The sequence below is a fragment of the Lycorma delicatula genome, chromosome 4, assembly GCF_047948215.1.
Source record: "Lycorma delicatula isolate Av1 chromosome 4, ASM4794821v1, whole genome shotgun sequence".
Classification (NCBI taxonomy): domain Eukaryota; kingdom Metazoa; phylum Arthropoda; class Insecta; order Hemiptera; family Fulgoridae; genus Lycorma; species Lycorma delicatula.
The window spans coordinates 90,698,630-90,712,624 of NC_134458.1; the positions used below are offsets into that span (position 1 = coordinate 90,698,630).

The following is a 13,995-nucleotide window of genomic DNA, read 5'->3' on the forward strand; positions in this document are numbered from 1 at the left end:
TATATATGTTTCTATTTTAACAAAAATGCCTCAATTAAACGGCTTCCCCGAAAAAGCGGTGCTCCTATTAACTGGAATCCACATATCCATATATATATATATATTACACCAGTTATTAATTATGAAAATTTAAGCAAATTCAACCTTTTTCTAAGGTACTTTTTTACAGTAACATAAAACACAAGTATTTAAGTAATATTTTTATCTAACTGAATAAAAAGTAACTTGAAAAAAGTTTTACTCTGTAACTTTGCACTGTTTTTTTTTTAAGTCTCACTCATTTAACTGGTTTAGTACCATTCTCTATTCCTTTCTGTTCTGTGCTAATTTTTTAACCTCAACATAATTACTACATCCATGTCCTCAGTTATCTGTTGAATAAATTTCAGTCATTATTTTCCTCTACAGCTATTACCATCAACACATCCTTCTTTTATTAAATCTTAATATGTGTGGCCCACCATCCTAGTTTTGTTTCTTTACAAGATTCTGTTCCAAACCTCTCTCAAAATTAGTAATCTTTGTTTTCTTTTTATTACCATTAATTTTGCTATATGAAGATGAAATTCTGTGCTCTATCCTAACCATGTTATAACTGAAAAAACTTTTTAGAAAAATGTTAGTCATTAACTGAAACAATAAGAAATAAAAATCTATAAAACTAATTTCACAGGTAGTATAATCCAACTTTTTGACATTTGTGTTTAGTACTTCTATATTATTATTTCCAAGTGAGAATACTTACTTTTTAATAAACCAAAGTACGCATATAAGTTAAATTTGATTAAATTTAACCTTCTTTGAGTTATAGAATCCTCATAGCAAATAAAATCTTCCCTTCTCAGTCGATTTTTATTGTTAAATTTGTGTGAACTTATATTAAATCTTATATTAGCTTATTTTATTTCTAAATATTCTTTTTATTATTTTAAATTGATGAATAAATATTTTATTCGGAAATAACTACTTCACAATTTTTTTAAAATTAGACTTTATTTAAAAAACTTCAGTAAACAAACCAAAAAATTCTGATCTTACAGCTGTTATTTCAAATACATTAGCGATAAATATGTTTTTAAATTAATTAAATAAATGTTAGTCTTTAATAATTTAGTAGTATCTGATAATTTCTAAATTAATGTGGAGGTATTATCAGATCTCAACACTGTTATGACAAACATTATTCATCCAGGTTTATAGTTGGTACTAATTAATATTAATTCAAGTAATAATACTAAACAGTGTTAAGTTAGTATTTTAATGAACAATTTTAACTAATTAATTTTTTTTCTGTTTCAGCTGTCGATGAACCTCCAGAAAAGTAAGTTTTGTTAATCTATATTCTTAAATATACTGTACTTTTTATTTATGTTAATTTATTTGAAGAATTCTTTCTGATGGACTGATGATATGTAGTAAAATTTTTTATCGACAAAGTTTTGTGTAAAATAGATGTTATGCTAATTTATAATACAGCTGAGAAATAAATAAAACTGCTGATTAAAACCAGTTGTGTGGTTTGAAAGCTGACATTACATGGAATTAAAAAATTGACATAAGATACACTTTTGTCTTCAGATCAGTTGAACAAAATAAAACTGAAAATAGTTATATAAAACTTAACTTTACTGCTTATTAAATAAAGTAAATTATTAAATAGTGTGGCTGGTTTTAGCATATCTAAGAAAGTAAAATTTGGGAATAAATCTTTATTTCTGTAATGTAATTCAGCTCCAATTTTCTTCTTTAAAAAGGTGTTTCATAAAAAAAAAATAATTTATTATTAGATTTTTAACAGTATTAAATATTTGTATAGAATTTAACAATAAAAAATAGTTGAAGCTGTAATTTGTTGCTTCAACTTGACTTTTGCCACTAATACGAATGTTAAGGATCAATGATAGTTTAAATTGTAGACCAAACCAATTTTTAAATACAATGGAAGCATTTTTCTTATAGACAATTACCGCTGGTAGTTGAACAAACTTTGATACAAGTAAATTATTTTAAGTTTCATTCAAAGTAATTATTTATATAAATGATGTTATGTTATGTCAAATAAAGATAGTTAAGTTATAAAAAATAAATGTTAAAATTTATAAAATTAACTTTCAAATTTTCTGTCAATATCAGCAGTATTGATTATAAAATAAATTTTTTAATCTGATTGGTAATAATAATAATAATAATAATAATAATAATAATAATACATTATGTAAATCATGTCAGGAATGGATAGATAGAAAAGAAAATTCTTTAGCGTTGGATGAATCAAGGGGGAAATTCTGTGGTAAACCTTGATCAGAACAGCATCACAAAATAGAGAATTAACTATAAAATAAAATATAATAAGATGAAAGTTCATATTAATTATTTAAAATGTAACACCTGAAAAAATGTTAAAGTAAATACAGGAACACATTAATTATAAAAAAATAGCTATAAATAAATTACTGTTCAGAAGATATTAATGAAAATTGTTTGAGCATATATTTATAAGCACGTTGAACACGAGACAGATAATTCAGGGTATAAAGATTTTTATAATAATATATTTTTTAAATTCATCAAAAAAGTAATATTGTTTCTGTAACATAAAATAATTTAATTAAGTTTTAAATAAATTGATGGGAAGATTTGTTAAAATGGTTCAGCAATTTATTGAAAATGGCAATAGAAGCATAATAAGGCCTTTCATAAGGCGATGTATTGTGTAGAGTTGAAGTTTGAAGAATAAGTGACGATGTATTTAATGATATGATTATCATCTTTTATACAATTGTAAATATTGAAATAAATAGCTTCTATTTTAATACATTTAGTTTTACTGGCATGAAATAAGTGATATGAATGATTTCGATACCATGCTGCTGCATAATTTGTAGTAAAATTTTTTTTTGTCTACAGTTGTAGTAAGGATGTCAGTGTGAAAAAATACGTTGGATTACAACACTGGTACTATACATATATGAGAAGTTTAATACAGCTTCATATACTATCATAAGTTAGTGTATTAGTATATTGCAAGCAGGCTGCATAGACCGTAAAAACATTTAAGTGAGGATAATAATTTACAATATGGATGTTTCCAGTTAGTTATAGTTAAAACCATAATTTTGTGGAGGTATATTCACTGCATATGCTGTAACTGGTTTAGATAAATGGTAAATAAAGCATTTTTTTCTGTATTGTAAGATGGGATAATACTGAGAACAATAGTAATCAAAAAAATGAGTGGGACCAAATACTTAGTTCTGATTATAAGAAAAATGTAATTACTTTCAAATAAATAAGGCTTGTGAATAATATGTGTGATTAAATATCAAGTAATTCTGCATCATCATCAAAGCCATAATCATAATTAAAAGTCTCATCTAATTACACAGGGCGTTTCATAATGTCCTTAGGAGTTACAAAAATTCAGTACAAAAAAAGTATTTCACTTACCTAAATGAAAGTTATACGAGGTGATGCAGGGAGTCAAACAGTTTTTGTTAAAATCTATAAATGTTCAATATGTGCTCCTCTGGTGACACGGCACACATCAACACGAAAGTCCAACTTTTGCCAAACATTGGTGGGATAAACACCTTATCTTTCACGTAACCCCAGAGAAAGAAATCACATGGCGTGAGGTCTGGTGATCTTGGTGGCCACAGCATAATGTGTTGGTCTTTTTCAGACGCACGTCCTATCCAGCGCCGAGGTAATGTTGTGTTACTGTCGAACCTCGTTATGAAAATGGGCAGGACAGCTATCTTGCTGGAAAATGAAGTCGTTGAGTAGCTGAGGCATAAGCCATAATTATAACATATCCAGGTATATCATGCCGGATACTGTTGTTTCCATAAAAAAAGAACGGCCCATACACTGCCTCACGAGAGATCGCACAAAAACCGTTTACTTTCGAAAAATCCCGAATGTGTTCCACATAAGCGTGTGGGTTTTCAGTTCTCCAAACTCGCACGTTATGACGCTAATATGGAAAGTAGCTTCATCGCTGAAAATTATCTTGTTTAGAAAACCTTCATCTTACAACATCTTTTCCTGTAACTGTAAACAAAAATCGAGCCTACATGTTTTATCTCCATCAAAAAGACGCCGGATTAATTGAAGATGGTACGGTTTGCATAATAAAAGTTTACGGAGAACTCTTTTATTACGGAGTCGAAACTCCGAAGAACATTATGAAACACCCTGTATTATTATTTCAGGCATTTATATTATAAACTAATGGATCGACTGACAATTCTAGCTATCTATAAGAGTCTTGTAGAAACCCTAATTTTAAGATTCAATAAAAACACGGTATACTATATTGAAACAAACTTCATTTAGGCAAGGAGTGATTTGCATAAATATTCATCTTACAGTTTTTATACTCTGAGCAAGAACAGTAAAGCTTACTAAACAATTTTTTTTTAACATCAGTAGTTTTAATTTTTACTTTGAGTTGAATTTTAATATTATCAACCATAGTGATATAAATGTATATACATAAGTAGTACACTATGGCCGTTTGACAGAAAGATCAACAGAGTAAATCCAGATCTATATTTCTATGTTTATTCAGAGAATATCATGATAGAATATTTTTTATACAATTAAAAAATAATAAAAATTACAACTCGCTTTCTAAATAACTGGGAAATATAAAAAAAATATTTTCAAAACTGGTTTAATATCTTCCTTCTTATTGCAAGCAGTGCTATTGTTAATGGTGCTGATGGAAAGTAGTGAGATAGCATTTTTTTTTATATGTGGTCAAATAATATATTTTATCTGTGTTGTGCTTGTTTATTTCATATAGTTTTTTTTAAATATAAATATTTTTTAGTAATATATGTAGATATAAAAAGTGTTTGAAAATTTTATATTATTAATTGCCCTGAGTTCATAACTTTTACAAACTTTGTGTAAAATTTACATGTATTATATTTTGGTTTGCAGAGGTTGATTATGATATTGTGTTTTCTTAGTATCCGTGGTTGAATCTGCATTCAGTTTGTCCATTATATCATTTAATACAGTGATTGCAGTTTAATTAGTATATTTCTGGTTTTCAATGTTTAGATGCATTTCTATATGAGTAGACAAAATCACACATTATAGCAAATCACTCACTAAATATATTACAATTCAAGATTACCCAAATTAATTAGTAACTGTGCAAAATATTATACGGGAAAACTGGATTCATGTTCAACCAAAGTACACATACCATCAGAATCAATGGTTGTTAATACATCTTAGAAATTAAATTTAGAGATGTTAATAATATCATGCTAATTATGTATGAAGCATGTAAAAATCATGAATTGAAAATTATGAAATAATGAATCAAATTTGTTAAATTATCATTAACAAAACTTTCCAACCAGCTGATTTCGAAGTTGAGAGTTCCAACATTCAAATCCTAGTAAAGGCAGTTACTTTTGTACGAATTAGAATACTAGTTCACGGATACCAGTGCTCTTTGGTGGTTGGGTTTCAATTAACCACACATCTCAGAAATGGTCGACCTGAGACTGTGCAAGACTACACTTCATTTATATATACATGCATATCATCTCATACATATATCATTCTCATTCATCCTCTGAAGTAATACCTGATGGTGATTCCCAGAGGCTTAACAGGAAAAAAAGTAGAATGTGTAAATGAGTAAGGTAGAATGTAAAGAAGTGTTTCAATATGTTACACTTAATTTAAAAAGCATTCTGAAATTTTATGTTGATGAAGTTGTGGAACAGTCACTATCGATTGATCTATGTATAAGATTTTTATATATTTCATAAGATTTATAATCTGACATAAAATATATGAATGATGTCATGCTCCATCTATTGTGGTATTTTGAAAACTAGCTATTGGTTCTTATTATTAGTAGTTAAGATAATAATCATAATTTTAATGGTAATAATTTTTATCTACTTAATACATATGATATTCAAAGAATAAAAATAAATTGATAATTAAGCAATTCAGAAACTTTTCATTAAATACCTCTGAATACATGCGAATATATATCTTTTTTCTGTTATGGTACATTGCGCACTACTTTCTATTTTATAAATAATAGCTAGCAAGGTAAATTCCAACTGTCTGGCACCACACCCATGAATGTATTTATGCATTTTCATCAAAACATTAATTTTTGTGTGCATCCAAACATAGACCAGTAATGACAGTTAGTTAATATTTTTTGTACTCTTATATATAGTGTAAATATGTCAGTGATGTACAACTTTTTACAAAAAAGTTTTATTAAAGTTTTTTATATTTTATTTTTACAAAAGTAAATTTGCAAATACATTGTCAGTTGTGAAAATTCATTTCATTAATTAGGATTTTAACATAATTTTTTTTTTTTATTCAGTTATCATTTACAAAATTTTTTATTCTCTCCTTTGTCATCAGTATAATTTTATTGTTAATTGTAATATTTTGGATTATAAACTGTGTAACTCTCTTTGCAGACAGTTGTCATTTCCTTATGACTCAAAAAAAATATAATATGGTTTAAGGTCAATATACTATTATGAATAAATACTTTTATCAGATCATAACATAATTATTAAAAAAATCAGCTATGAAAATTGATTATGGAATGGGAATTTTGTGACATTTGAAAATATACGCCTGACCGGGTTTAAACTTGTATCCTCTGGCTAAAATCTGAGGTTCTCATAAGCTCAGTTGAGGCTCATAAAATCATCACAAAATAGAATAATTATTTAAAGGTGTTAGTTGCTAATTATTTGAATACTTTTGAATACTATTGAATACTAATTAAGTACACATTAATGAAGAATGCAAAAAAATTAAGTTTATCTACATATTAGCTATTATTTAAAACTCATCAAGATGATAATATTGTTTCTGTAAAAAGAAGTAATTTAATCTTATACAAATTTCTCAGAGGATCTTTTAGATTAGGCAATTGATTAAAAATAGAAACTAAATCATAATAAATTTGTTCTCTTAGGTCGAAGTAATACGCTGAGTAATATGAATATAGTTATGCTTCTTTGATTTCACAAAAGTAAATATTGTTACTTTTTATGAATATATATATTTTTATTTAAATGTTGCACATTTATAAGTATAAATGCATGGAAATGTCAGGATTTTAAAATTTACTAAAAATCACGTGAATCATTTTTTAATATCATCAAATACTGAAAAATAGACTACTGTCAGTCACATTAATGTGCATCTGTCTACCACTGCAGACACATGCAGCTCCAAAATCATTTATTTGTTAGAATATATTTTTTTCATTTACAGCCATCTTTCTCAAAAATTAATTTGTTTTTATTTTTAATATTTATTTTTGATCTCAGTGTCATGCATGTAAGCATTTATTGAACTATTATAAATCTTTCAACTTTTAACTCAAATTTTTATAGTAATATAATTTTAAACTTCCTATAAAGTCACTTTGTAAAGTATTATAATTAGAAAAACTTTCTCAAGTAAAAGGCCAATTATCAGTTTAAAATATTGTGAAAAAAATTTGAATTTTTCAACCAGTATAAGTAAATTATCTTATTACTTTTGATACTTTGTAATCATCAGGGATATCCGACTATCATAAAAAACAAGTTTTTATCAAATTATTTTTATTTTTTTTATTATTGCAGATGTATTAACATTAACAACACTGGCATCTGTTATTATATTTAAAAAATATATCTCTGATATTAGGATTTAGTTTAACGTTAATTTCTTGAGTAAAGGAATATCCCTGACAGTGATCTTGAAAGTTCATGAATTATCTACATCGGTCGGTAAGGTTTAACTTTTTTCATTATTTTTAATCGATACATACCAACAGTTTTTGACGTTTTGTAAAACTAGATCAAACATTATTTTGGATTTTATTTCATCATAATCAAATCTACCTAGCTTGAGATATAAATGCATTGTGCACTGATAGCATAAATTCTATCAGGTTTTCTGCTCTGCTGATATCATGCATCCATCTTCTTTTTATTATTTTTATTTGTGCTGAATTATTTATGACACAGCAGTTTTTTCTCCATAATTTCTATAAAATAATTGTTGGTTATTTATAAAAAACTAAAGATATATGACTTCGTATTACGTTGTTTTCGTCAAATTTACTATGTTTATAAATTTCATATTGTCTGAATGTGTTATAAAAGTTTATGACTTGTATGAGCTGTAAATAAGATCTGTACATTATGTTTTGTGTCTTTGTATGTGTGTTCAGTTTCTGTGAGATGAATTGCAGAATTCAATTTTTATGAGTTGTGTGTAGTAATTATTTGTTCTTTGTATTTGTGAGTGATTGCTCAATTATTTATTGCAGTCACTGCTGTCTAATTTGTGCAGTTATGGGTTCTTCTGCATATCGGTGCATGTATGTATTCAAAACAACCCATAAAAGTATTATAAAAAACAACACAACAAAAACAATGTAATAAACAGTCACGACATAGATCGAATGTAGTATTTGATCACTTACTAAATGGATTTTCTAGCTGCTTTCTAGATGGGTATCTATAATAAAAACATTATTTGTAAAACCAATGGGGGCCATGTGCACTTGGATAATAATTATGTTTTTTTTATTTTTCTTCAGTGAGAATAAGCTGCTAGACTAATCTTATTTGTATATGATTCTTCATATCAAGTTAAAATAAAGATAGATCATTTTAGTCGATGAAAAGATGTATTAAAGATATTAAATGTGATTGTTTTTTCTGATTTGTTTTTTTCTGTATTGTTTAATCAAAAACTGTTTTTTATTCAATACAATACTTATTTCCTTGCTATTGATTGAAATTAACATTGAATGAATTTGTACCAAGTCATGTTTAATTTGTGGTAGCGTACTATGATTAGTTTTTGTAATAATCATTGAATAATTTATAGACTCAATAATTATTTATATATTTCTTTTAGTATGATTTTGGACTGCAGAAGAAAGAAATTCTTTTTATCAGACTGTGGACTAATATTATCTAATTTATATTTATAAAAATGTTAAATTCCTTAGAATGCAACTATAAATTATTCTTTAATAAATGTAGTGTATATGTAACATATGTAATATTTTTTTTAAATCCAAGACCCTGTCTCAGGACCTTACTATTAGAATAATGGGAACTGTTTAGTTCTTTATTTTTCTTTCTCATTTCTTTGCAGTCAGTGTCCTTTTATCATATTTTCATTAACTGCATGAAGTAAAATTTGCACCCTTAACCAAATACTGATCAAAATCTTCTGATAGACAGAGATAGTTTCTTATTTGAGGTTATGAATTTGTATATAAATTAGTTTTTCTTAAAATTCACATATCTCCACAAATAGAAGTTGTGTGCTACCATAATTTAAAAACCGTATCATCATTTTATTTATCGTTCTTTTATTTTTTTGTTTAGTATAACTTATAAAAGTATAAAAATATCATGCTTTTGAAAATCATATTAAATGTTTTTCTGAGTTTTATTAAATAGAAATACTGAAGTAATAGGGCAATGAGCCAAATGCCGTATGTCCCTATATCCTACACTTTATGTTATCTCACACAACATAGGGCACTATGCTATGTTGTAATGTAGGGTGTTGTAATATGTTGCAGTTTTACATTGATCTATATTTAAGCTAAAAATCTTGATTGTTTGATTAAAACCACAGTGAGTTACAGAAATGATTTAATGTATTAATTATATTTTGGTTGTAACAAAAAATTTAAGAATTAGTAGATAATAAATTATATTCCTTTCAACTTGACAGTTCTGGAACATTTGTAATATCTCAGCAAATAGCATCCATGAAGTCGAAGAGTATGAAGTAAGAATAAAATGCAAATAGGCAAACCCAGTATTAATAAAAGATTCCCATCAACAAGGTTAGAAAATATTAGGTGCAGTTTCATCATATGCTGTTAACATTTTTTGGTAGATAATGACCACACTAGTCGATGCCATTTAAAAGTAGAAAAAAAGAAAAAATTTAATATGAATTCATAACATATCTTAAATTAAATTATAATTTTTTTGCTTGAATATACTCTGAACTGCCATAATATTGAACTAATGCTGAAAAGATTAACTAAAAATACAAACTTTAAAACATTAATAGAAATGAATTAACCAGCTGATAAAGAGTAATTTATATTAAATAAAGTAATTTATGATACTATTAAAGAACACTTAAATAATAAAATAAACACTGTAGCAACTTTGAAAACAATTTTTTTTTTAAATCAGCAAAACATAAAGGACAAAAAGCGCAAAAAAAAAAAAATATTTTAAACATTAGTGTAAGATTATGAAAATGAACAGTTCACATTAATTGCCTAAAATGGATGAAATTTATTATTTTAAAATTTGTTTATCTATTATTGATATAATAATGATTTCTGATTGTTATTTAATTGATTAATTAATTAATTAGTGTTGTTTTTATGTAAAGTAAGCAATAACTGTTCTTTGTAATCCAAGAAATGAGTGTAAAGGAAGATTCTGGTGGGATAATAATGAATCATATTCTTTTAGATAGACATGTCTTTTCGTATAATTCTTCATTCCCTCAATTTTTGTTGTATAAGAAAATAAAAGGAAAAATATTTTTAAAAAGTTATAGTTAGATGATAATAAAAAGAGCAAAGTTTTGAATAAATTCGTAAAGTTTTTATTGTTTAATTATAAAAAGAATTTTTATTAGTTTCATATTTTTCAGAACACAACTACTGTCAAAATAAAAAATTAATATGATTTATGTGGTAGTTTACAGCTTCATTTCATTTTCACGTTTTTGACCGAAAGCTAGAAATAGTTTAGCAAAATCATTTTCAACTGAAAACAACTTACATTTAGACATTTTAATTATAAAAACTGTCAACAATACATCAGCATATGGTTTTTCAACAACACCAATAATACATGGGTGAATATATTACCAGTAACGGATTAAAGCCCTAATGAATTTAAAATTCACTAAAATTGTTTTTTTTCTTATAAAAACTTAATGTTATGTAAAAAAAAATGTAAACCAACTAATCTTGATTCAAATGCTACCAAACTTTTAAAAATAATACAGATTGTAAAACAAAATATGATCTGACGCAATAATGTTAACAGTGGTTTTTTTTTTAGTTTTAAGATTTGATAAAAGAAGTACACGTATTTACTAAATAATGCAAGGATAAAATAAGTTTCTCTAAACTTCCATTGATTCAGTATCAACTAATCAGACTAAGGTCCCAGAGGGTTAATGATGCAAAATTGCAATGGACTCATGAATAGGCAGAAATGGTCTATAATGACAGGTTTGGTTTACAGTGTTAAGTACCATGTTTTGGTCACAAACCAGCCTCATTAATGACACTGGGGGAGACTGCAGCCAAATAATGGGTCTCTGAAAAAAACAAAACCGAATCTTTAACCTAGTTCTGTAGATCTTTTATAGAAAGACCTTACTGATTCATACTTTTATTTTAGATTACATTGGTAGTTTTTGGAAATGTGATTAGTCTCTTAAGTGACATGCTGTGCTCAGAGAGCATACAAGAGACTCCAGAATAGAAAAGATTCAGTGTTTTTTGGGGTATTCTCTATTGAGTATAGATTTTTTTATTTTAAGATAATGAATCTATCATTACCTTACAATGTATAAGAAGTTTTAAATCTATACTATTATATAAAGAAGAAGAGGGTTTGTTTTGTTCAGGATAAACAAAAAACTACCCAATCTATCGCTACTAAATTTTTACCCATATTTCTTGGCGTAACTGAGAAGGTTTTTGTATATATTTCATCTAAAAAAAAATTATATATATATTTGTAGTAGTGGAGGTTTACTAGTTGAAGGATAAACTTTAGTGAATTGAATTAATGAACAGTGAACAGGGTTTGAACTGAATGATTCAAAACAATCAAATGAATACATAATAATAGAACAGAATTTACATTAAATAAAGTAATCTATATCTATATGTACTATTATATAAAGAGGAAGAGGGTTTTTGCTTGTTCAGGATAATGAAGAAATTAACCTGATTTTGGGTGAGTGTCTTCTCTGATTCTGTCATCTTCATGTCAATAAACTAATTCCTAGATTTTTGAAATTCGACCTTGAGAAGGGATGAAGAAAGGTAAAAAATTGTTGAACAATTTTGTAAATTTTCCCAATCCCGACTGTAGTAAACGATATATTCAGTAGATTTGGGCTTGCAAATACTCTTCAGATAAATTTTCAAAAACTATTTTCGGGTTTTTAATTCCGATTTTTTGAAAGGGGGTGCGAAGGTATACGACGCTGTTGCCAACCACCACAGCCACTGCTACCATTACTGTACGTGTAAGTGGCTGCACCTGCCTCCAGTTACTTGATTAACAAACATAAGATCAACGATTGACCGTTACCGGAAACGCAAGTAACCATATAGCGTGGGCGAAGCTGCGACGGGGAGCTACTACAACAATAATACATACATACATACTTAAGTTATAAAAAGATTTTAACTACATATTTTAATTTATAATTATATGTAATTTATAAAAATTGGTCTAGTGATGATTGAGAAAAAACCCTGCAAAAAGTGCAACAGATTGGCGAGTGTTCTTACCTTTTATTTGAACTTTATCTGGTGGAGTTAAATAATTGTTTTTAAAGTTATATCAAAGATATAGTAACAATAAATATAACTTAGACCGATAAAAAAATACTTACTAAATACCATTAGAAGTAAAAATAAAAATAAATTTTTCCCAGAAAAGTAACTAATATTGTTTTTTGTAAATCCAATTTCTTTTATAAGTATTGCTTATTTGTCAAATGAGTGTTTAATACTACTTCATTTTCATTTATTCTTTTGCATACTATTTCCTCAGTATCCACTGATAATCTTTGTTTAACAATCTAAATAGTTTTAACATTTTATGTTTTAAATCATTTTTTTTAGAAATCGTTTCTGGATGATTTACGTGATTTCTAATTTAGAAAGCTGTTAAAAAATTATAATTTTTTAAGTAATTTTAATTGGTATTAAATACCAACAGTTTTCCATGTTTTATAAAATTATACACAATATAATTTTTTGTTTATATAATAGTTTCCCTTATCAACAATCTCTAATAGCATGTTCGTATGCTTTCGGATTATTAATCCATTGTCAGGAACATTGGTGTGTTATAATTATAATAATTTACTCCACATATCATTAATTATACTAACTTGAATTTAAAAACAAAAATTACAAATATAGCAATTGATTGTCAAAAGGTAAAATAATGTCAACGTTATCCGTCATGTCAGTATGAAGGTCTCAATTGTTATATAATTGCCAAATCAAATCAATTATTATCTCTACTGACATGAAGGATAACGTTGACATTATTTTACCTTTTAACCATCAGTTGTTATATTTATAATTTTTGTTTTTAAATTTTTTTAAATTCAAGTTACATTATTTATCAATACCAATGGGCTAAAATTAATATAATTTTGATTTTTAATTCATTATAATCAGGTTAACCAATCGTGGTTGTGTAATAACCTTTTTAATATATATCCATTTTATATACGTACATCAATAACTTTTTAATATAACAGTATTCCCTTTTTCCCTTACTCCCCTGGGCCGGACATACAGTTAAGTAAAACTCAGCCCAGGGGAGTGTCCTTTGACTCTAAGGGGCCTCCCCCCCTACCAGCAGTAAGTCCAGCATGGCAGGTCAGCCCGCCGGTTGGATCTTTTCATTCTTTATTTCCCACTCTAATGGGGGTACTCCATTACTGGATTCCCCCCACCAGTATCGGGTCTTTTCGTTTGTATCCCCCTAACCAAGTCTCCCTTAGAGTCCTCATTCGATCATCGGAACCGGCACATCTCGGCATACCAGCTCTCCCGATTGAGGCTGTTCACCCAACCCTACACTAAAACCCTCTTCTTCTACCTTCTGTATCTTTGTATCGAAGCACCTCCCTCGAGCATTCCTCCACTTTCCTCCAGTTACT

General features: G+C 27.2%; 1 protein-coding gene across 50 annotated transcripts in view; it reads left to right on the forward strand.

Moving 5' to 3' along the window:
• bt (projectin protein bent) overlaps window positions 1–13,995 on the forward strand; it is a 432,362-nt gene that overhangs the window by 57,252 nt on the left and 361,115 nt on the right. For all 50 annotated transcript variants that reach the window (XM_075363582.1, XM_075363597.1, XM_075363590.1 and 47 more), the window contains exon 3: window positions 1,300–1,321. In XM_075363582.1, coding sequence (XP_075219697.1) covers window positions 1,300–1,321 — 22 coding nt within the window. The remainder of the gene's footprint in view (window positions 1–1,299; window positions 1,322–13,995) is intronic.